The sequence below is a fragment of the Arvicanthis niloticus genome, chromosome 9 (genome assembly GCF_011762505.2).
Source record: "Arvicanthis niloticus isolate mArvNil1 chromosome 9, mArvNil1.pat.X, whole genome shotgun sequence".
Classification (NCBI taxonomy): domain Eukaryota; kingdom Metazoa; phylum Chordata; class Mammalia; order Rodentia; family Muridae; genus Arvicanthis; species Arvicanthis niloticus.
This window is the reverse complement of record NC_047666.1, coordinates 30,448,343-30,472,942: the sequence shown is the minus strand read 5'-3', so window position 1 is coordinate 30,472,942 and position 24,600 is coordinate 30,448,343. Positions and strand designations below refer to the sequence as shown.

At 51.3% G+C, this 24,600-nt stretch overlaps 1 protein-coding gene across 11 annotated transcripts in view; it reads left to right on the top strand.

Moving 5' to 3' along the window:
- Iqsec1 (IQ motif and Sec7 domain ArfGEF 1) overlaps window positions 1-24,600 on the top strand; it is a 316,986-nt gene that overhangs the window by 279,379 nt on the left and 13,007 nt on the right. For all 11 annotated transcript variants that reach the window (XM_034512266.2, XM_076940108.1, XM_034512269.2 and 8 more), the window contains 5 exons: window positions 3,045-3,336; window positions 7,032-8,278; window positions 16,734-16,895; window positions 19,235-19,357; window positions 20,530-20,696. In XM_034512266.2, the coding sequence (XP_034368157.1) occupies window positions 3,045-3,336; window positions 7,032-8,278; window positions 16,734-16,895; window positions 19,235-19,357; window positions 20,530-20,696 (1,991 nt within the window). The remainder of the gene's footprint in view (window positions 1-3,044; window positions 3,337-7,031; window positions 8,279-16,733; window positions 16,896-19,234; window positions 19,358-20,529; window positions 20,697-24,600) is intronic.

Genomic DNA, 24,600 nt, shown 5'->3' with positions numbered 1-24,600 from the left:
ACACACACCACAGCATGTGTATGGCGATCAGAGGACAACTTAAGGGAGGGTGGGTCCTTGTTCTACAATGTGGGTCCTGAGCATCAAATTCGGGTTATCAGCTTTGTCAAAGCACCTTTATCTATGAGCCTCTCTGGTCCTGGGTGTGTTTTTTTCTGGACTGTGAAAAGTCTGTTCCACCACACATCTTCAGAACCGTCATTCATGTAGATGAAGGTGATCCCAGCTGAGTGAGGCTGGGTTAGCTCTGAAGGAGGCACTAGTGAGTTACCTTTTGATGACCATGTCCTCTCCCTTGTCATAGGGGAAGCTCTGAAGAGACCTGGCCTTCTCTCTCTCTCCCAAGCACATTCTGAAAACCTGTTGGCCTCATACTGCCCAGAGCTTCTCCAGAAAGCTTCTGTCCATCCCTGACCTCTTTCTTCTTAGGCTCATCCTAAAGCTGCTCCCCTGCAGGGCAGACACCCACTTTGGTGTCTCATTCATGGAAGCAAAGCCAGCTGAGGGACAAGTTTCTGTCCTCAGCTCCTTTGCCCTAAGCTAAGGCCTACTGAGTAGGCTGGTACTCCCAGGCTTTCAGGCAACCTAGACCCTGCTCTCTCCCCATCACCAGGGACAAAATGCCTGGCCCTTGAAGGTGTTCTTGAACCAGACAAAAGACTGAGTCCCTCTGGCAACTGCTCCTCCACCCTTAAGGGTCAGGGACAGCATCATGAGCCAGGCCTAGCCCATTCCTCTCTGACAGAGCCCCCTGTGGTTCTGGTGTAGCCTGTTGACTACCAAGGGGCTATAGGCTCTTCTCCAGGTATGATGGTGACTGCTAGTCTTCTCTACCTTCTGACTCAGTGCTCAACTGGTTTCAAACCCCCTACAAAAGGCACAGACTGTATTTCTTCCAGTTCAGTTCACACAGATCTAGCCCCCGACCTGAACTTGCATTCATTTGTGGGGCATACATCCCTGTGTGTGCTGACCTATCTGAGTAAAGTGGGGCCCAGCTTTGGTGTCATAGAGCCAGGGTGGGCTTTCCCAGTGGAGGCTGCTGCTCTGTACCTTGGGTGGCCCAATTCTAATGGGACTTATTCCCTCCTCATGAGAGTTGGTTGAAGTTCTGAGCATTTAATGAAAAGTGCTAGCCCAAGCTTCAGTAAACAGCAAGAGAATTTTCAGATCTAACGTTCTCTGCCCATCCCCACTCTCCCCTGTACACACATAGATCCCAGTGGCTCTGTGGTAGCCAGAAGAGCCTTAATAGGTGGTGTTTCTTAGACTAAGCTGCTAATACTCAAAGAAAACCTATAGGCAGAGCAAGGTAAAGCTTGTCTTCCAACTACTGATTCAGGTCTTCCTCAAAAAATGGCTGTCATACCTTAGCCACTGGGGCATGTTGGGAAGTTCAGTTTCCTGCCCCTTGGCGACCAGAGGCAGTTGCTGGCTCAGACACCCAGTTTCTAAGCTATGGGCCAGAAAGCAGGTGCTGAGATTTGCTGTTGTCCCTGGTGCAGAGTGCTCAGAGTCTAAGCCCTGGCAGCCTTGGGCCTCCCGGCTTCAGGCTCCTTCCCACAGGCCCCACCCTGGGATGGACCCCCTACAATCTGTTCTAGCCCTGGAGAACAAATAACAGGACTCTAGCAGAACTGGGCAGGGGCTGCCTGTCTGCCAGGCTGCTTAGTGCAGGGACATTCCTTATTCGTCTGAAAAGCAGACATTGGAAAGGACTGCAGCCTGGGTGGGGCCCTTCTCTTTTCTCTCTATGCCCATTCTAGAGACACTCCACCCTGCCCCAGGGACCATAGGCCTTTTAGAGTCCTGCCAGCACCCGGGTCTCTGGTCTCACAGGGCCAGGGAGCCTGGCAAAGGATGAGGGCTTGTGCTAGAAACTCTTCAAATCAGTGTCTCCTTTTTCTCCCCGTCCCACACTGAAAAGCAACTGCAGAGGAAAACAGTATCTGTGCAGAATAGAATGTTCCAGGCCCAGAGCTAAGATGAGTCAGCAGCCAGTCCCTCTGTCCCCATTAGTTGGCCTTGCTCCTGCTTGGCATGAAGGTGCTCTGTGGGATGAAAGGCAGTGAGGTGAAGGGGCACCCATTTCCTGCCCTGTGGTGCCTGGGACAGTGTTTACGGGGGCCTCAGTTTCATTACCTGTACAGTGAGTTGCAGTTCCTCTTTTCAGAGTGTTAAACATTTGTACAACATCATGTTTGCTTCTAAGCTTGCCATGACAAATGCCAGAGGTGGACCTCACTCACAGGCCTTCATTATCTGCAGGCTCTGGAGGCTGCCATTCTGCAATGGAGGTGTGGCCTGACTGTCTTCTCCTGAGCCTTTCTCCTTTCTCTCTCATGTCTTCAGTGTCTTCCCCTGTACATGCTATATCCTACATTCACTTTCTTAGAAGGATACCAGTTCATCACACTAGGGTCCACCCTAATGTCTTTCATTTTGATGACACTATCTCCAGGGAGCTAGAGAGATGGCTCAGCTGTTAAGAGCACTTGCTCTTTGTAGAGGACCTGGGTTCAGTTCCCAGCACCCACATGGTAGCTTATTATAACTATCTGTAACTCTAGTTCCAGGAGCTATGCAGGCACAGACACATACATTCATACAGACAAAACACTTACAAGATAAAGAAAAATTAACTTTAAAAGATTCTATGTCTAAATATAGTTATGGGAATATGGATGTACAAAACCGTCTCTACATTTAATTCAAGTGGCAGGAGACATTATGATCTTGTTTATTCAAAACATTCTGAGCACATAGCACTGGCCAGGCTCTGTTTTTAAGTGCTGAGGGGCATCAGCACAGTGGGTCAAAACGTCTGTCTTTGGAGGACTGATAGTTTTGGTTGGGAAGCCAGCTCCAACAGTTCAGTATGCCAGATGTTAGAACATGCAAATTGTTCAGAAGCTCCAGGAAAGTGCCCTGCAAAGGATTCTGTAGGGCACTGGCTGCCTAGGGCTGGGGGTGCTCTTCCTTGCCCTGCTCCCCAGGTTCTGCATTCCCGTTCAGCATGTGTCTCTCCTTTATCTCCTCTGCAGTGTCGAGGGCGAGGCCCCCAGCAGCGAGACTGGCACATCGCTGGACAGCCCCTCAGCCTACCATCAGGGTCCCCTGGTACCTGGTTCCAGCCTAAGTCCAGACCACTACGAGCACACATCAGTGGGTGCCTATGGGCTGTACGCAGGGCCAGGATCACAACAGCGCACACGGAGGCCCCGGCTGCAGCACTCAACCTCAGTCCTGCGCAAGCAGGCTGAGGAGGAGGCCATCAAGCGCTCTCGATCACTCTCTGAGAGCTATGAGCTCTCTTCAGATCTGCAAGACAAGCAGGTAGGTGGCCGGGGTCCCTGCCCACTATCCATGGTCTCTCAAATGATATGAGCCTTGAGCTGCCAGATGTTCTTGGTGATGGGTTCCAGATACCAGCTGGTATGCACATCTGAGGAAGAGGCAATCCCTGCCTTCACTTCTTTCAGAGCCTTTCCTAGCCAAACTCTGATGAAATATGGGAAAGGAGTTACACTGATGGTCAGGGGCACTGGCATCCTTTCTGGGGACTTATACGGAGTACTCTTCAAATTTTGCCTTTGTAGGTTTCAATATCCCTCACTGCAGGATATGGGGCCTGTGTTGGGTATCTGAGTATCATGGCCCAGCAGCACTAAGACACAGGTTGCTAAGGTGGCCGTGGAAAGCCAAGGACCCAAGGAAGGACTGAGGAAGGCAGGCTACTTGTTATACTCACTCCCCTGTGGCTGTGGCTCCACAGTAGCTAGGCTCTAGAAGATGCCTGTCTGCATTGAATGCTGCAGCTCTTCCTCAGGCCTCAGACCCAAGGATCAGGTGGCATGAACCACTTTTTGCGTTGTTATGAGAAGAACAGATCCTTATGGTGCAGGTGCCCAGTAGTGAACAGGCTGTTGTGGGAATGCGTGCCTAGTATTTGATTGTGTCTCTGAGCAATGCCAGGTTTTAGGAGATCCCTGAACTGCAGGGATGTGTAGGGACAAGCAGAACATCTGGCCAGTGTTCCATAACTCTGAGCCTCATTCTTTTGAGCAGGCTCCTGTGCCTCCCAAGCAGTCTTATGGGCTGACACCAGGACTCCTTCCCACTGCCCACAGATGCTGTGTTCTCCCTCCTGCCCATGTCTGCTGGCCACTTTGTTCTATTTGCTCTCCAAGCTGTTCTATTTGCTGTTCTTAAAGACACAAACGTCTAGGCTTATGCAGCCCCATCTTCCTCAGGGCGTGGTGGGGTGCCCTCAGGTGGATCTTCTCTTTTGGCAGACATCCCTCAGTCTTGACTTCATACCTGGGGTGATACCCCTGTTCCCCTCTGCTCACATGCTTTATTCTCCTTCCTGTTAGTTGAGAGTCACAAGGGGCCTGGTAGCAGATATTTCCTGATAGCTGTGGCCCTTGATTGCTTGCGGAGCCTCCACTGAGTTTCTCAGCTCTGCCTAGATTCCGAGTGGTCCCTTAAGCGCTTGTTGTAGGAGTCATACGCTCAGGACCGTGAAGTAGAATTGGGCAGGGTTGAGATGGCATACAGGCTGTAGGGATGATTACATGCCACAAATAGGCAGCTGTTCACCTTCATTCCACCCATAGCTGGATTTCCCTTTGTGCTAGATAATAGGATGGGGACAGCCTGCAAATGAGACTGCTGTACTTGAACGGCATTCCTGGACAGTGGATGGACAAGCAAGTCAGCAGTTAAGACGTCTTCACTGCAGGAAGTGACACAGGCCCTGGGGGTTACAATTCTGGAGGAAGTAGTAGAGGGACTCTGAGTGTTGGCTGTATCAGACGAAGGTGGCTGGCCTGAAAAGGCATTTGGAGAAGATCTAACAGTACGTGCCAAGGCTATGGGACAACCTTGGTGTGTCATTCTTGGTGTGTCTTTGTGTGTGAGATACAAAAAAGATGGCAGGCAAGAGTTGGAACAGAGGCAAAAGGAGTTAACATCAGCAGCCATGTCGTATCCGATGCTGCACTGAGCAAAAGGAGGAGTAGATGACATGAGAGTTACGAGAAGAAGGTGGAGTCACTGGACAGTCGGATACATTCTACTTAACCCAACCCTCTGCCCTTGTCCTTCCCTGTCCCTGAGAGCAAGAAGCCAGCCAGCCTAGGGATTAGGGAATGACAGCAGGTCTCTAAGGTGGCAGTTGTGCTTTGTGGAAGGAAAGTCCTCTGGATTCTCATGCATGCTGCTTTGAGAGAATCTTCAGCAAGTAAGCCCATAGCCCTGGCCCAAGACCAGCCTCTCTGGCACTGACTGTGAAGCCTGGCTACTGGCTTTCCTCCTGCCATCTGAGGAGTCCCTCAGTAAGGTAAGAACAGTGTGAGGGTGTGGTCCAGTCCCTCACATCCCATGGGGTAGCCAGTATTACTTGCTTTTTTCTCCTCTAGGTCCCATAAGAGCTGTAGATGGGGCCTCATGCCACTTCCAGACCAGAAGGCAGGATAGCTGTGATGAGTTCAAGAGTAAGAAAGAGTGGGGCTGGGTCAAAAAAAAAAAATCCCCTTTGGGGAAGGACAGAGAGGGGCTTTCTCTGGTGACTCATTACAGAGCCCATGTCTGCCTTCCTAATGAGCCATCATCCAACACAATACACACAAACTTGGGGAACTTGGAGAGCAGGATGATTGCCTAGTCCCCAAGGTCCAGGACATCAGAGAAGGCCATGGGGTAAGCTTTGGTGACTCCAGTGTCTTTGAAGCTCTTGGCAGGGATTCCAGGCCAAGGCCTTCTTAGGCAGGGGATTGAGAGAAGAAAGAGGGTTTCCTAGAATCAGCTTTGGTCTCTTCCTGACCGTGAGCTCAGTGACCAGTAGTAGTTTTGCTTGTTGATATGGCACTACAGCCATATCCGAGAGAGAAACCTGGAGCCTCTGTGGCTGTCCCTAGAGCCCCCTCTGCTCAGCTTCCTGGAGGCCCTGAGGGTGGGGTGCAGAGGGGCCTCTCCTAGACTTGGACCACAGCCCTGGCTTTTTTCAGTGTCTCTGGTGCTCTGTATCAGACTGCATCTGTCTAACCTCACACATTCTCTGCTTCCCCAGGACAGGGACCTTGTATGTCACCCCTTTGCATTGCCAAGCATGATGAGATGCTGGCCCACAGTGCCAGACAGGTAGAATCAGGGTTTCACCTCCTCCTGGGGACCTCTCCCCATCTCTGAATAGATAAAGCCCTGCCCCAGAGCCAGACAGATTGCTGATTCTTACAGACCAGGTTGTAGCTGAAGAAGTGTTTCCTTTTCACCCAGGATCGGGACACAGGATTAGCCCTCAGGCTGGGCAGACTGTGAAACCTGCAACTCCAGGAAGCCATGGGTCACTCTTGAGACCATGGCTGAGATGAGGTGCTTGGGAGCTTGCCCAACACCCCTCCCACCTCACAACCATGCCCCTCAGAGCTGTAGGGCAAAGAAGAGCCAGCCCCGCCAGTCTTCCCCTAGGCCTCACCTCGGCCATTTGTGTAGCAAGGACAGAGACCTCACAACTGCAACCTAGAAATGGGGCTGAGGCCTTTAGCCAGCTGCCCCTGGGCTATGCCAAGCAGTTGGCTCATCACTGAAAGAGGGTCCTACTGCTGCCCTGCATCACAGATAAGGAAATGGAGAGCTGCATGGTTCCAGGGCTCATCCAGAGCTGATGAGAGACAGCCAGGGTCAAGCCAGGCCCTTGGTAAGGCTCTGCTCATGCTTCAGGCTCTGCAGGTGACATTTGTAGATGCATCTTCAGAAAACCTCCAGGGCCCATAGCTTCTATGACCAGAGGTGTTGAGATGCTCATCATATGTGCACCACCACCTTTACCCCACTTCATCTTATCCTGGCATTTATCTGTCCCATTTGACATTGAAAACCCTCAGCAGCCCCAGGCTGCTGTTTTAATCTACTTGGGGATACGGTATGAACATCCCACGTTACATCCCTATGGAGCATAGAAAAGCATAGATATCTATCTCTGTGGGACATGATACAGGGCCCATGTTCTCCTCTTCTTACTCCACTAGGTGGAAATGCTAGAACGCAAGTATGGGGGACGCCTCGTGACCCGCCATGCAGCCCGCACCATCCAGACGGCGTTCCGCCAGTACCAGATGAACAAGAACTTTGAGCGTCTGCGCAGCTCCATGTCGGAGAACCGCATGTCACGCCGCATTGTGCTGTCCAACATGAGGATGCAGTTCTCCTTCGAGGGCCCCGAGAAGGTGCACAGCTCCTACTTTGAGGGAAAGCAGGTCTCTGTGACCAATGATGGCTCCCAGCTGGGGGCCCTGGTGCCATCAGAGTGTGGAGACCTTAGTGACCCAGCCCTCAAGTCTCCGGCCCCCTCCAGTGACTTTGCAGATGCCATCACGGAACTGGAGGATGCCTTCTCCCGGCAGGTGAAGTCCCTGGCTGAATCCATCGATGATGCCCTCAATTGCCGCAGCCTGCACAGTGAGGAGGTACCAGCCTCAGACACGGCCCGGGCTCGGGATACTGAGCCCAAACCAGGCCTGCATGGCATGGACCACCGCAAATTGGATGAGATGACAGCCTCCTATAGTGATGTCACCCTCTACATTGATGAGGAAGAGCTGTCACCGCCTCTACCACTCTCACAGGCTGGTGATCGGCCTTCCAGCACAGAGTCGGACCTGCGGCTGAGGTCTGGGGGTGCAGCCCAGGACTACTGGGCCTTGGCCCACAAAGAGGACAAGGCTGACACGGACACAAGCTGTCGAAGCACACCGTCACTGGAGCGGCCAGAGCCACGGCTGCGGGTGGAGCACCTGCCCCTGCTTACCATTGAGCCACCCAGTGATAGCTCCGTGGAACTCAGTGACCGCTCGGATCGCAGCTCACTCAAGAGGCAGAGTGCCTATGAGCGCAGCCTCGGTGGGCAGCAGGGCAGCCCCAAGCATGGCCCCCACGGTGGCCCCCCCAAAGGCCTCCCCCGGGAGGAACCTGAATTGCGGCCTCGGCCCCCCAGACCTCTTGAGAGTCACCTAGCCATCAATGGTTCAGCCAACCGGCAGAGCAAATCTGAGTCTGACTACTCAGATGGGGACAATGACAGCATCAACAGCACGTCCAACTCCAATGACACCATAAACTGCAGCTCTGAGTCCTCATCGCGGGACAGCCTGCGGGAGCAGACACTCAGCAAGCAGACATACCACAAGGAGACCCGCAACAGCTGGGACTCTCCAGCGTTCAGCAATGACGTCATCCGTAAGAGGCATTACCGAATTGGCCTGAATCTCTTCAACAAGTGAGTTTCCCTTCTATGTATGGAGGAAGGACCCACATGGGCTTTCACAACCAGGCCCCTGAGCCCAGACAGGGCTGGCAAGAGGTGAATCCATCTTCCCTCCTACTGTGAGCCTCTACCTTCAAGGCTGATGTTTAAGGCTGCAGCCTTTACAAGGCCAAAGCAGTATGTTGCACCATGTTTATGGTTAGAGCAGCTTTAAATCCCAGCGGACCCAGCTCCTTTCAAGGGCCATTTGTGGAGGTGGCAGATGGTCATGGCTAGACAGCAGAATGGGGACTTTTTTGTGGTAAATCCCTACCCATCATGTCCGTGCATGTGTCCCTGTAGCTGGCTCAAATGCCAGGGTCAGGGCCAACGTGAAGCACAAAGGTCTCGAAACAAGCCGGTGGCAAGTCTGTGTAGGGGAGCTGTGGCCTGGGTGGCTGCTCTGGAGGGGCTCAGGGAAGGTGCAGCCAGCAGCCCTGAGAGCCACACCATGGTAAGAGATGGATATTTAAAGCAAGCTATTCTTAGCAGGGTCAAAAATAGCATGGGAAGTGGGGAGGGCTGAGCACACCCTCAGAGGGGACCTTGGCAGCTCTTGTTTAACCTGAGATTTTACATTATTTCCTTCCCTCGGGCCTCTGGGATTTGGGGTCATCAGAAGCCAGCCTGGTCTTCCTGGGGGTTGTGGACCTGGAAAGCATGTGACTAGCCTGCCTGCTGGTTACAAGCATACATACACCCTAGTAGTTTCCCAGAAAGGCCACAGGAGGGTAGTGGGACACAGTGGGGGTCAGCCACATCTGAGCCACACCTTGCTGAATCCTGCTGCTCCTCGAAACTAGGATGGCATGATTCTGAGTATCCCTAGCAGTGCAGATGGAGTGGGTAAGGGGGCCTGGGTGGAAGGGTGCGGTGTGTGGGCCTCACTGCGGCCCCTAGGAGCTGAGTCTCAGACTCACGTTTGCCAAAATCGGAGCTCCTGTACCCTCTTCCCTTACCTGTGGCCTGCTGCATGTAGGAGCCAACCCACCACTGTGCAAGCTGCAGTCAGAGCCCACAGGTCACTGACGGGTGTGTCCTGCTTAGTCCATCTGTCCTGCATTGGCTTTGCTATCCTACTATCCTACACACTGCCCTACTCCAGGACTGCTTCTCAGCTCTGGGTAATGGGGGATGCAGCAGCGTGGGTGGGTGGAGGCCAGCAGTAGTCTAGAGGAGGCAAAAGAAAGAAACAGTCTCCTTGACCAACCAGCTTCGGCCTTTGTAGATTCTTTTTCCATCTATCATTACTTAATTACATGTGCAACCCACAAATATATATCCTTCCTGACAACGAAAGCTGTACAGTTCAGGATGCATCATCTTTGACTGTGGGGGCTCTCGTGTGTGTGTGTGTGTGTGTGTGTGTGTGTGTGTGTGTGTGTGTGTGCATATGCACATGTGTGAGAGAGATCCTGCTTGTTTACATGCGTGGATGTGGGATTGGGGTCAATGTTACACATCTTCTTTTATTCTTCACTTTATGTTTTGAGATAGGGTCTCTAACTGACCCTGGAAGTCAGTGATTTAGCTAGGCTGGCTGGCTAGTGCGTCCTGTTTATTTGGCCATTGCTTCAGCCTCTTTATGTCTCTGGAAACATGACACTATGTATGGGCTGTTCCAGTGCCTTCTCTGGATGACCATTGAGCAGAATTCCAGGCTCCTGGGTAGAGACTTTCTTTGGCATCAGAGCCGCCAAGTTCATGTTTAAAGGGGGTTATACCTGTTTCCCACCCCTGAATCTGACAGTGCTTGCTCCCCTCCCACTCCATTTGGTATTGCCCTGCTTCCTCCAGGCAGAGTGTAGATTGTCATCATTTGCATCTCCTGCTGACTTGAGTAAGCTAGCCCCTCCTATAGGTTTGTTTCTATGGCACACCTTCCAGGTTACTTGCTGTCATTTCTTTATTGGCTGCACTTTTCTTTTTTCAGTTCTAGGTTTTGAACTTAGGGCCATGGGGAAGTACTTTGTCACCAAACTACATCCCCTCCCTCATATTTTAAGACTGGCTCTCACTAAATTGTTCAGGCTGGCCTGGGACTCTCTGTACAGCCCCAGCAGGCCTTGAACTTATGACCCTCCTGCCTTGGCCCCCTGATGTTCAGTGTTTGTCACTTTTAGGTTATGCCATCATGAGGCCTTCTGAAGGATGACTCTTTCAGAATTATAAGTATGTACCCTGCTAGCTATTTATCTTCCTCGACTTTTTCTTGGGGTTTTTTCTTCTAGATATAATTTGAACACAATGAAAAGGACCCTGTGAAGAATCTAATTATCCTTAACTGCACTGGTCTTATCTAGTAGAAATGTTTAATTTTATTTAGTGTGTTCATCAGTGCCTTTGTGTTTAAAATTGCCTTTTCTTTTTATGTTTTGTTTTTTATTCTTCTAATTAGTTTACCCTGCTGGGGACTGAACCCAGGGCTTTGCAAAGGCTAAGTAAATGTTCACTGCTGAGCCATATACCAACCCTTACTACCAAGTCTAATCATTACACTTTCATATATCTGCTGTGCATGTGTATTCATGAGTGTGCAGGTGCTGATACGCATGTGTGTGCCCATTTATATATGCATGTGAATGCCATCTCTCCAGCCCCTCGTGTGTCATTGATACTTTAAGACAAGCCCTTCCATTGTCACACTCTTCATGGATAGTTGTTCCTCATGAATTTTAGAATCGACACATTGAGAACCTTCTGGGGAAACTAGAGCCACCTCCAATATGGAATTTGGAGAGTCAGCCCTTTATACTGCCCGAGACAAGACTGGAAGGTCCAACCTAGGGTTGTGCATTAATTAAAACTAATGTAAATTAACTTGGCTCTCCAGTGGCACTAGCCATATGTGGTTACTGGAGACCAGGATAGGTGCATAGCTAAAGCAGGCCAGGCCAGTCTAGAGCCCAAAGGGGCAGCTGCAGCAGCTTTGGTTCTGAGATCTAGCTAGTGGCACTGGCAGGAGCCAGTAAAGTTCCATGTGGAATAGACCCCAAGGCCCTGGCTGGTGCCTATCTCAGCCCCTAACAAGCAAGCACTCAGCCTCAGTTTCCTCCTTCACTCAGTCATGATGCCAGGTCAGGGTGCCTTGGAAATTCTGAGTTGCTGTAACTTTGCCAGTTAAACAAGCCAGAACCTGTTTGCCAGTCTTAGAGCTTCTTGTTCCATTTCTAAGGCTCTTCCACAGATGTGGGGAAGAGCTCTGAATCTGAGAAATGGCTGGTAGCTCCAGGTTTAGTTACAAAACCCCAGGGCCCCTCTAGGGATAGATCTGAGAGCCTGAGCCCTGGTGGCCTTGCCTGGACTATAACTGCTTTGCCCTAGGACTTTGGAGTTTGAGCCAGGCCTCCACTGGTTCTCAGCAGTCCCAGTACCATGCTGAGTCTCTATCCATAATATCCAACAACCTCCATTCCCCTGTCTTCACTCCCAGTTTCTGTTTCCTGCTTGTCTCTTCTACCACTGCCCAGGCTCTCCTGAGAGTCTCCGGTCTCCTCCTCTTACTGTTGCCATCCCTTCAGGCCCCACCCTTGCCTGTACCTTTTTTGAGAACCCTAACAAGTGAGGAGGTACCTATCTGTCCAGAGCATCCATCCCTCCAGGGGTCTGCAGAGGCTTGCATAGTGACCCACAGAGAAAGAGCCAGAAAAAGAAAATGAAATGGGAGAGAACTAAGAAAGTGAAGCAAGTTGGGAGGCCCTCTCTAGGGAGCCTGTGCCACCTCCTGGTGTCCTCACACCCCTGTCCAGGCCCCAGCTGCACATCTGGTAGGCAGCTCTAGGAGAGGGCAGGAATCCAGAAACCCCAGGCAGAAGGGGACCAACTATACCACTGAACTCAGAGACTTGGAGTGCATTCCCATGTTTGAGCCTTGGCACAATTGAAAAATGGGTGTGGGTCCCTTTTCCTAGGACTTGGACAGAATTCGAGACAAAGGGGCCAATGCCTGTCCTACAGCTGCCATCCCAGGAGGTACTATGGGTGGCTGCTGTCAGGTTCAGCTCAGTCTTGGAGGTTTTTCTTGGCCCTGTGTAGCTGGCTGTGGGAGGGGCAGATGACCATGCATGCTCTGTAAGGTCATTTCACAGTCTCATTCTTGTCCTCTCTCAGAGCCATCCGTAGCTGCTGTTGTCACTGAAGGTTGTGGCAGAGTGACAGGAGACCAGAGATACCAGTGGAGGGAAGTGTAGTCACACTTGAGTCTGAATCAACATAATGTCTAGGAAAGCTGGCTTAGACTTAGAGGAAGCATGCATGGCAGAGCTGGAAGTAGACAGCAGGGTGGGACTGAGTAGGCTCACTGCTAGCCCTATGCTTGCTTCAGAAAGACCTCTACATTCAGACACAGAAGTCAGTGAGGCAGAGAGGCAGAAGCCAACACTTTGTGCTTCTGGGTCCTTGCAGTGTGAACTGACTTTCCATTGTGACATCTGGTGGTGGCTCAGGGAGACTTGGAGGCTTCCTAAGACAACAGAATATTTAAAGACCCGGCACTGTCTTGGTGGGCATCCTGGAGCTGAGTAACTTGACTCTTCTGGACCCTCATTTTGTTGTCACTAAAGGGAGTAGTTCCCTCCACCAGGAACCCTCCTGATTCCCTAAACAGCTCCTCCTCAGAAGGTACCAGTCTCTCCAACCATGCGATTGAAGCCATACTTTTTCCAAGCTGCTGTGGTGTCCCTCTGGTTGGTCCTGCTTAGACCTGCCCTGTTTCCTCCTCACAGTCTGCACAGTTCCCAGGGGCTTGATGGAAGCTTCCAGCTTGAACTTCCTGTTTCATTCTTTCCAGGTGACCCAGTCATTCCTAGGATACAAAGGTCCCTGAGGTTAAGTAACTTGCCTCAGGGTCCCCAGCCAGTAAATGGAACTGAGATTTAAGCCCAGGCTTCCTGTTATCTGTCTCCATAACCAGACCCCTCCCTGCCTCACACACCAATGAAAAAACATGGTTTTGGAGGGTGGGGACTTGGTTGGCCTATGGCAGATAGCCAAAGGGGACTGTGGGATGCCCCTCTGCTTACAGTTCAAAGATCAAACCAGGCCCATGGCTTCCTTCCTCTAGAGAAGCGTGAATAGAGGCCACCATGTCCACATAGGACAGGGATTGCCTCACTCACCATGGGAGAAGAACTATAAGGTTGTCCATAGCAGGGGCTATACAGCATGCATATCCAGCAGAATTGCTGTCCAACTGCATGGAGGCCAGTGTGAAGTAGTCACTCCTGCAGGAAGCCTCATAGAGGCTGTCACTGAGCCCTGGAGCTACCCCTCATCACAGCCTGTTCCCTCAGTCTACCCATCCCTCAAAGTGGCTTACACTAACCCCTGCTCCTCAGCCATAGGGACTGTGGCTTCCTCTCTTCTATGACATCCGTGTAGGGTCAGTCTCTCCTATTCTGGGCTTGGGTCACAAGTAGTAGTTGTCAAGAGAATGAGTCTGCCCCTTTCTGCCTGTCCCCCTGACCACCACACACAAGCTTAGACAGACAGATAGACAGACACGCGCGCGCGCACAGACACACACACACACCAGCAGAGACCAAGTTGTCCAACACCCTGCTGCTCCTCTGTGCAATGACTGGGTGCTAGAGCACCCCTGGCTTGGTAGTATAGTGTCCTGGCTCTGATCCCCTCAGACTAGCCAAGAGAACCTTCTAGAAACTGGCTCTTAAACATCCTGTTCCAAGCACGCAGGCCTCTATGCCCATTCATTCTGCTATGTGACTACCCTTCCTTTTGCCCCTCCCAATTCCCACTGCCAGCCAACCTGGGACAGCCTGTGGCCCTCAGCCTGCAACCCCTCCATGAACCTCTACCTAGAGAGTATCCCTAGGACTTATCTGCTGTACTCAAGGGCCTGTTCCTACTTTGGCTCCCAGCCTCCTTGGCCATGCCAGCAGCCTACTGCAGGCTCTGTGCCTGGCACCTTAACCCCTGAAGTGTATGTGCTTAGGGAGATGCCACAGCCTCACATCCCCAATTCCCTGGGCAGAGGAGACTATCTAGGTGTCCTGATATCATGGACCTGTGTATATGGGGACAGGCAAAGAAGAGAATGCCAAAGCAGGGCCGCATATCATGTGGATGAGGAATGGACCAGGTCATCTTGGGCTACTTCATTACTAACTGTACCAGGACACTGCTGTCAAGGGACCAGTAAACACTGGTACTTGTTCTGTCCTACCCAGGAGATAGAAGAATAGACTTCTACTGACTGGGATAAGGGAATGTGCCTGGTCTTACCATTTAGTGGGCACACAGCTGGGCATACTTGGGCTGGCTCTACAGGGCACCTCACTGCTTAACAGCTCTTAGTGATTGTAGACAGAGGGAAAAGGAGCTACTGTGATCCAATGGCCAGCCTGGCCCTAGGGGTTCTGCACAGCTCCAATTGGTCTGGTAGACCCTTCAGAGCAGGACATATACCTTGAGAGTCACCTGTATACCTGTTTTCAAACTCACTCATGTCATCCTGTGACAACAGGACCTCCCTGCCAGTGAGCTGAGAACTCAGGCTTACACAAAAACAGAAAGAAAGTCAGAGGCTGAAGGCAGGAAGAAACCTGTCTGAATCAGAGGTTACCCTTCTCCCTTCCCTGGACCCTCAGTTGCGCCACACACAGAGCCAGCTAGGTGTTGAAGGTAATCTGCTCTGCTCTGGAGCCAGGGCATATAGGCTCTGTCTGTACCTGCTGTGTCTGCCTTGTATATTTCCTGAGCCCCTGAGAACCTAGCTAGTGAGACCACAGCCTGACAAGGATGGGGAGCGGGGGGAGGAGGGATGTTCACTTAACCCAGTAGTGCTGCCCCAGACACATTCCCAGGGTCTTAGCCTCACCAGCAGGGCCAGTGTTACAGCCTCTGGTGAAGCCTGGCATCTGGCTCTGTTTGTGCAACACAGTGTTCTTAGCACAAAGCTTCCTGGTGCTGAGTAGGTACTTCTTGGCAGGACCTGGATGGTCCTAGTGAAGCTGTCAGTAGGTAAAGACCATTTTCTGTCTCCAGCTGGCTTCTTGTCTTCTTTTCCTGCTTCCCTCTAGGAAGTGTGGGAGTGGGGGTGGAGTACAGACACAGAAAGGAAAATAGGGAAACTATTTTTTGTGGAAGTGACTATTTGGATGGGACAGTAGGAGCACTGATGCCCTTGATAGCCACAGGTTGGCAAGAGGCTTTTGTAGTATTTTACCTCTGGATCTGCAGTGTGTTTGGCTTCTGCATGCCAAGCAGAGATGGCAGAGGTTACATGCCTATGTTCCCAGTAGGCTATGGGTGCCAGTTGAGAGAACTTGGGGTATCCTTTTACAATGCAAGTCTGCAGGTCACTGGCAAGAGGAGCAGGAGCAGGCCTCCTGCTCCATCAAGTCTCAAAGCTGGAGTCCCACTTCTCTGGCTGAGACGTGAATAAGACCCCTGCTTACTAGCCTTTTCTCTAGTCTCAGAGGCTACCTCTAGGCAACTCCCCTTCCTTACTGTGGCAGTCTTTTGTCTCCTCCTCTTCCTCATTCTCTTCTTCCTCATCTTCTACCTCCTCTTCTTCCTCCTTCTCCTCTACTGGGCTCTCAGTAAGCCTTCTATTTGTATAGCCCTGGAAGGTCCAGATTTATGGGTGTCAGCTAGGCCCAGATTGGCTGAATATGTGCCTAGACAATAAAGTTAGAAAGGGGACCAATCAGGGAAGAAATATAGATGTCTTTTCAGGCTGCTTGCTGCTTTTCCAGCCTAGTAAAGCCTGGGACTCTGTCAAGCTGGGACCCTAATACAGCTGAGATTTGTGGCTCCCTTACCCTCAGGGGCTCCTCCTACTCCTAGCTTTGTGTTAGCTGTCTTTACATCTAGGAAGGCCATACAGCTGAGCAGCTGAGTGTGAGTGTGTGTGTGTGTGTGTGTGTGTGTGTGTGAGAGAGAGAGAGAGAGAGAGAGAGAGAGAGAGAGAGAGAGCGCATATGGTGTGTGCACAGGGTGACATGCTGAGCTGTATATAGGAGCAGCTTTGAATGTGTCCAAGTGTGTCTTCACAGGGATTGCACACAGTAATCATGGCTAAGTGTTAGGATCCCTACTTACTACCTGTCAGTAGCAGCTTCCATGTAGAAGAGCAGGCAGTAAATCTGACACTGTGGTATAGTTCAAGCTTGCAGAAGTGTTTGTAGGTAATTCTGAGAATCATGTTTTCAGCACCCACAGAGGCCTCCCCAGTGCTAGCATGGGATCTTGGCAGGTGAGTGAGAGGCTTGGAACCAGACAAGGCAGGGTGTCATTTTTGAACTCTGAAATCAGCATCCATGCCATGTAGGAGAAGGAAAGGGTCAAGGGCCAGGGGCTGGTGCAGTAAACAGTGGGAGAACGAGGAACAGCTATTGCAAGTCTCACCCCTGCTACAGGGGTCAAGTGGTCATTACTGAGCATTCTTCTTGTCCATCCCACCCAGGAAGCCTGAGAAGGGCATCCAGTATCTCATTGAGCGCGGCTTCGTGCCCGACACGCCAGTGGGAGTAGCCCACTTCCTGCTGCAGCGCAAGGGCCTCAGCCGCCAGATGATCGGTGAGTTCCTGGGAAACCGGCAGAAGCAGTTCAACCGTGATGTGCTCGAGTAAGTCTGGGGGGTCAGGGCCCCATTCCACATGCAGAAAATGCAGTCAGCCATGGAATCCCCAACATGCCACATCACCTACATTCACTTGTGTATAGTGTCAGGCATGCTGCTTGCTGGGACATAAAGTTACCTATTGCTTTCCTGGGATGGGTCCTGAAACCCCCTGCAGAGACCAAAACCCCAAGATGCTCGGGCATATCCTAAAATGCCTATTTGTTACAAACACCTCAGAGTTACTGATCATCCCCCTGTGACGCCGATCTTCTTTATGGACAGTTGTATACTGTGAGGTTTAGCGAGCAATGGCAGAAGCCAGTCTGTGTGTTCACCATGGACAAAATTAGTTTTAGTTTTGGCCCACAATTGGTGAATCTGAGGTTGAGGAGTTCAGGAGTGTAGAGAGCTGCTTAAACAGGACCCCACCCCACCCTACCCCACAACTGCACCCTCGGCTGACACACAGTCTTATTTGCCCGTACCAATCCATATATCCCTACGCTGCCAGGTACACATGGCCAGCAGGGTCTAATATAAATCCCAATGCCCTCTCACAGTCCCTCCATCCACCACCATCCCCAGAGCCTCTTGCCATCACACATGACCTTCAAGTGACCCACATCTGTGTGGCTACCTTGACCTGACAACTGTTCCTCCAACATAGACAAGGAGCCCTGCCCATGCCTAACCCATTACCCCACCTCCCCAGTGGGCAGCACTCAACCACACTCCAATATCCCTGAAAGCTAGAGTGTGTGACACACTGGGCTGTGGGAAGCACAGCAGAGAGGAGTGCTCCTAGGCCTGTCCTCCAGCTGCTTCTGTTGTGAGTAGTGCTGCCCAGGGCTTACTCTTCCCTGATGTATATAGGTGGGTAGTGGTAAGAGCTCAGAGCAGATGGTCTGCTAGCTACCTCTGCTAGGATTGTACCCAGTCCTGTGACTGCAGGATTTCACAACTGGCAGAAATACCCAAGATGCTGAGCCCAGGGGAGAAGTCAGTACTGGGGAAGGTGCACATGGTCGTCCCTGCCACATGCTCAGCCCTGTGCTCTGTTGAGGACAGCAGCAGCTAGGGAGCAGAAATGGAACAGGGTCACCAGTTTTGGTGTTTTGCAGTGGGTGTCCTGTACTGTGGTCTCAGGCAGCTTGGTGAGGACTACTGCCCCAGCCTCTCCATGTAAGGGATGGCCAGTACTGTGCTTTTTTTCACCCAGGACACAAGTTCTGAGGGGGCGGGCCTGGATGCAAATACACCCACACATGCACTCATGCAGAAACCCTTCTTGCATTCACATATGTGCACATAGACATGACCAGACACATACATCACAGGACTAAAGCTTTGGTGGAAGCTGGCATAGAGCAGGCAGCAGCAGAAGGTTGATGCTTCTTAGCCTCTGATGGTCCTCACATATTTCTTCCCCTTCCTCTCACTAGTCAGCATGGATAGCAAGCTGCAGGGAAAGCAGATCCATTGCTACAGCATTGTAGGCCCCCCTACCCACCCCCACCCCCCACCTACTGGATTTCTGCTCTCAGGAAATCCTTGCATTGTTCTCCTCCCATTAGAAAATAGCACTGGCCTCAGGAAGTAGCCAGGCCCCCAGCCTGCCTCCTAGGCCTCCTGGAGGGCAGCTGAATTGCTCAGATTCTGTCTGCTACTCTCCTTGGGCCCCAGGATGGGCCCAGGAATGGAGACAAGTCCCAGTCTAATGATGCTACCACAGTCCACTCTAGCTTTGTAGCTACAGCTGCTTTCAGAGGTGATGTGGACACCAAGCCATTCTGGGAAATGCCTCCCAGGCCCCATCCTCCCTACTTGGGCCTCATGACAGAGAAAATTAAAAGTGTGCTTGTCTCCCTTTCTTCCTTGCTCCTTCACACTAGGGTGACTCAGTCTCCAAAGTGGCTCTTGAGAGGCCCCTGCCAATCATATTCCCTCCACATGAGAGTAAGACTGCTGCCTGGGCACACAGCCTGGTCAGGCACCTGAGTGCTGTCTCTTCATGGGGCATCCACTGCGTTCCCATGGGATGTATGAACTGCAGAACTGGTCTTTCTATTGGAGAACAGCCCCACCTTTGAGCTCCTCGGTAGAGGACGGCTTATGTGAACAGAACATATGCCTCCTACAGCTTTGTGGTCTCTAGATGCCTCAGAAGCCTGGGGATCTGAGGGGCAGGCTTCCCAGAGGCAGTCTGTCTGTCCTCATAGATTCAAGGACTCTTGGCTCTTTGAGGCCCAAGCCCCATCACGTGATAAAACTTTGAGGCCCGTGGAGGAAGTGCCACCTCCATGGGCCTGGCTGCTCTCACAGGCCATCCATCTCTGTTCCAGCTGTGTTGTGGACGAGATGGACTTCTCAGCCATGGAGCTAGATGAAGCCCTCCGGAAGTTCCAGGCACACATCCGAGTCCAAGGGGAGGCCCAGAAAGTGGAGCGGCTCATCGAGGCATTCAGGTCAGGCCGTGTGTGAGGTAAAGTGGGAGACGCCACGTCAGTGGAGGGCATGCTCCTCATGGCATTGCAGGGGTCTAGGGCCACAGTACGATAGGCATCCATGCAAAATCAGCTCCCTGCGTCCCAGGGCTGGACTCTTGACTCTTGGCAGTTGTACTTTGGAAGGACAGACCTTATTCTGATTTCTCAGATGAGAAAACTGAGGCTCAGAAGTTAATGTCTCCACTGCTAGCGCTTTGCTCACTGTCACAAGGTGGCTTTCTGGAGGCTGTTTCCCAGTTCCAGGCTTACAGTGTTTCCTGGTGACCCATCACACAAGCTATAAAGCCATGTGACCTGGGCTACTCACCAAGTCCACTTGCTGTGTGACTTTACACGGATTACTTCTCTGTGCCTCCCTTCCCCTACCTGTGAGGTGGGGAAAATAGTAGCAATTAGAGAAGGGTGGAAGGATGGAGGGGCCCACTTGTCCCATACCTGACATGACAATGAAGTTGTAATCATTCCCTTTGGGACAGTGTGCAGACCTGCCATGTTGGAGCCTCCATGCTTGAGGCTGAGTCTAGACTCCTGTCCACTGTTGACCCAACTGTAGCAGTGGGGTCAGGAGGAGTGAGGACATGGAAGGTGGACCATTCCAGGGTGACTTCCTGGAGGGAGCAGCATTCAACTGGGCCTGGTTGGAGAAGGCTGAATTGCAGCTATTATTATATAACAAATGAATTGCAGCTATGCTACATACAGATGTCATCATCTGCTCTGCCCCTGCCTTTCCATGAGGCCTCCAGTAGAGAGGTGGTCAGAGGCTGTGGTGGCCAGTGAGACAGCAAGTGAGTGGAACATTGGGTCAGCTGGTGAAGGCAGAGGACTTAGGCAGATACTGAAGCCATGGTGAAGGAAAACTAGCTTCCTCCCTGTGGTTCTAGATGGGACATCCTCATTCCAGGCAAGAGAATGAGAGACATAGCCTTGAAGCTTTCCCTCCTATACCTGCCCTCCCATGGGTGAGCTGGATCTCAGGGAGCTGCGCTGGGGGTTCTGTTCTGGGCAGCCAGCAGTCACACTGGGATGAGGGTAGGAGGGGCTGCAGCAGGGCCAAAAGTTAGGGTTGACTAGCAGACAGTGCTAATGCAAGGTTTAGGTGATCCCTGACCAGCTTCCTGTCCTCCCAGCCAGCGGTACTGTGTGTGCAACCCTGGGGTGGTGCGACAGTTTCGGAACCCAGACACCATCTTCATCCTGGCCTTCGCCATCATCCTGCTCAACACAGACATGTACAGCCCCAATGTCAAGCCAGAGCGCAAAATGAAGCTGGAGGACTTTGTCAAGAACCTTCGAGGTGAGCCAAGAGCAGGACGCACTGCTGTCTAGCCCTGCTTCCCTCTGCCCGGAGGACCTAGACACACTGAGATGTGGGTGCTGGTGGGCCTGGCACAGGGGCCCTTGAGGGAGCCCAGCACTACACAGGCTCAACAGAGTGGAGTGCAGTCTGTGCCACACGTGCCCCTCACTACAGGGGAGGCGGTGTCGGCTTGATCCAAGGGTAGAGAGGACCTGCCTTCTGTGGAGGTTTACCTAATGGATGCATTTTGAAAGGGAGCCCCCTGTGCCATTCCTGTCACCCTGGTATTTGCTTATGGAGATAGTGGTCAGAAACCCCATGCACTGTTCAGGAAGCAGGGGTGTTGAGTCCTACTGGACAGGTGCTGCCTTTGGCTGTAGGTGAGAACATCCATGGAGCTTCAGTACATGTATTACCTGAAGGAGCAAATCTGGTTGGTCTACACTTGATGAGATTTTTGAGTGCTCTGTTAGTTGTCCCCCTGCAGGAGGATGCCCCTGGGTAGTGCTCTCCAGTTCCTGGAAACTTACAGTGTCTTGACTCACCCTATGTTGGCAGGACTATTGTAGCAGGAAGGCTTGGAGTATCCCCATGTTCCCTGGGAAGTAGCTCTGGCTCACCCCGTACATCCCAAATGGCTCCTGCAGGTCTTACGGAAGGAGGGAAGAGTGCTGAGTGGTCCCGGGCCAGAGTCCTCGTTGCACGAGGCCCTGAGCTGCATGCTGACCAAGGAAACTTGAGATTCCTAAGGAGTTGTGCTTCCAGGAGGGAGACAGAAGGCAGAAGTGTAGGGGACACCTTCCTGGAGCCCAAGTGGTGAAGCAGAAGCCAGGGTGCTAGTGGTTGCCTTTTCTGATGGCCCCAGGCTTTGTCTGCCCTAGCCTCTCTTGCTAGACCAATTTTTGTCATCACAGAATCCCATGTGACCCTTGGTTTAAAAAAAAAAAAAAAAAAGCAAGCCAGAATTGATTTTCCTAGAGGAAGAAGGAGGGTCAGGCTGCCTTCAAGGCAGTGCTTAATGCTCTCCCTCTCTTCCCACTCCCTACCCCCCAAAACAGTGGACCAGCTGTTTAGAGTGAGACTACTGTTGTAATCACACTAGGCAGGGCAAGTCTGAGCACCCCAGTCCCTAGGAGGCTGCTGCTCCATCAGCTCTAGCCCCCTCTCTTCTATCCAGAAACCTGTGTAGTTCCATCTGCCCTGTACTTCAGAGGGGGACCAGAAGGAGACCAAGGCTTAGAGGGAGGGATGGGCCCAGGGTCACAGCAGGAGATTGCCAGGGGCAGAGGGGCAGAGGGGCAGGGGCAGGGGCAGGGGTGCAAGTCAGGGAGCTTTCTGAAGGAGCCCTCCCCCCCCCCCCCCGCAACATATGTTTCTGCAGCACATTACCTCAGTTTACTGAACAGTACCAGTAGAAGGATACACACACACACACACACAGAGCAAAGGGGACTTTATTGGAGTCTTTCTCTTTCAGATTTTCCACTTTTAGGTGGACATTATATATCACCAGAAGAAACCAGAAGAAGAAAGTTACATAGTGCAGCCATCTCACTTATACACTGAACACCTTCCTTGATCACCATGCAACATAGTTTTAGATTTATTTATTTCAAACATAGTAGTGTGTGTGTGTGTGTGTGTGTGTGTGAGAGAGAGAGAGAGAGAGAGAGAGAGAGAGAGAGAGAGATCTCTATGCTTGATGCCCGCAGAGGTCAGATGAGGGTATCAGATTTCCTAGAACTGGAGTTACAGCTGATTGTGAACCACCATGTGGGTGCTGGTATCCAACCCAAGTTCTCTGCAAGAGTAGCAGGGGTTCTAAACTGCTAAGCCATCTCTCCAGCTCAACCTTAGAGCTTCTTTACTCATAACCACACCAAGTAGTAGCAAGGAGCCATAATGAAAGGGTGGATGCAGGTGCATAAACACCGAGGGTTGCTGGTCAGCACACAGAAACCAGCTGTGGATCTGGGGGAGACATGGATCACGTGTTAAGAGAAAGCAACCAGTGCAGAACGCTACCTGCCAACCTACTTGTGTGGCTTCTGAGAAAGACCAGAGAAGTTGGCTAAACAAGGCTTTGGGAAAGGAGGATAGAAGGAAATTAGGACTTTAGAGGCAATGGCCTTATTCTGTGTGATGGTTTAATGTTTTCTTTGTTGTTTTTAAAATATATTCATTTTTATGTGTATTTGTGTGTTGCCTGTACACATGTCTATGCACCACATGCATTGAGTTACAAACAGTTGTGAGTCACCATGTAGGTGCTGGGAACTGAACCTGGGTCCTCTGGAAGAGCATTGGTGCTCTCAACCTCTATGCCATATTTCCAGCCTCCATCTTTATTGTGTGTGTGTGTGTGTGTGTGTGTGTTTTTCCTGAATGTGTGTTTATGCACCATGTGTGTGCCTGGTACCCATGGAGGCCAGAGGAGGACCTTAGAGCCCCTGGAGCTGGAGCTACTGGCAGTTGTGAGCTGCCCTGTGGGCACTGGGAACCAAACCCAGTCCTCTGGAAGAGCAGCAAGTTTTAACTGCTGAGTCATCTCTCTAGATCTGTGTAATGGTGTTTGTACACACTTAAGACTATGGGAAGCCAGACACCAAAACTGAGCTACTATGTAAGCCATAGACTTATGTTTCTGACGATATTGCCAGGGAAGCTGGGTACAGGGAGTTCTAGGGACCTCCCTGTCTTATGCTAAATTTTCCTTGAGCGTAAAACTGCTTTTAAAAAATGTCTATTTTTTATTTGTCTTTAAGTTACATCTCATGTGCTTGTGTGGACTTGTGTATGAGCATTCAGAAGCAATAGGAGGAACCAGCTATCCTGAGCCTGATAGACAGGCCACGATTGTGGGGGAGTCCATTCTCTTCTCCTACCATGTATCATTTTATCCACTGAGCCATCTTGCTAGCTCATAGTCTATCTTTGAAAAACAGAAAGTGAAAGGCTCCCCAGGCTACACCTCCTCCGTGAAGGTCTTGGGCTCAGCTCCTAGAGCCCCTGTTGCAGCTACTCTGCTCAGACATCTGTAAAAAGTCTCTCATCGCACTTGCACCTCTATGGTCCTTATATGTGGGGCACACAGTAAGGTGTCCGAGTGGATCCTAGGTCTCTCAGCCTTTGAGAGGGAAGCAATAATGCCACGTGTCTCATCTCCCATGAGACAAGCTCCTCAAAAGCAGAAGAGAAGAGGGTTAGAAGTGATGGTTCTGGTGGGATATCTTATGAGTCGTCATAGTCTCCGTCTTGTGCAGGCTGAAGGGCTAAGTTTGCTACAGGGAACCTGCTCTACTGAGGGTTTCTGTTCCCCCCAAAATTTTCACTGTAGTAAAAAAGATGGTTTATGTGCTTGTGGTTATAGTGACCCTGTTAGAGCCTTGCCTAGGCCTCTGCCATAGGATTGCAATACCACAGATGACACAGCTCCACAGAGGTTGTTCAGATGTGCAATGAGTCTCTCTTGTTCCTCTATGACACTGATGCTCTTGATGACCTGCCATACCAAGGAGGACACCAAACACAGGAGACCGGGTCACTTACCTATAGTTATGATCTGGGAAGGGGCATAGATAGGACTTAGCTCCAGGTGCCTCAGAGCCTGACTCACACTTAGCTTGCATAGCCTATGTATACCCTAGGCCAGTGGTTCTCAACCTGTGGGTCACATATCAGATATCCTGCATGTCCAGTATTTACGCTGTGATTCACAACAGTAGCACAATTAGTTATGAAGTAGCAACAAAATAAATTTATGGTGGGGTGGGGGTCACCACACCATGAGGAACTGTGCTGAGAGATCACAGCATTAGGAAGGTTGGGAACCACACTCCTCTAGTCTCACATGTGGAGATGGGACCATTGTGGCCATGTCACAGGTCTTTGCTTCATTTGT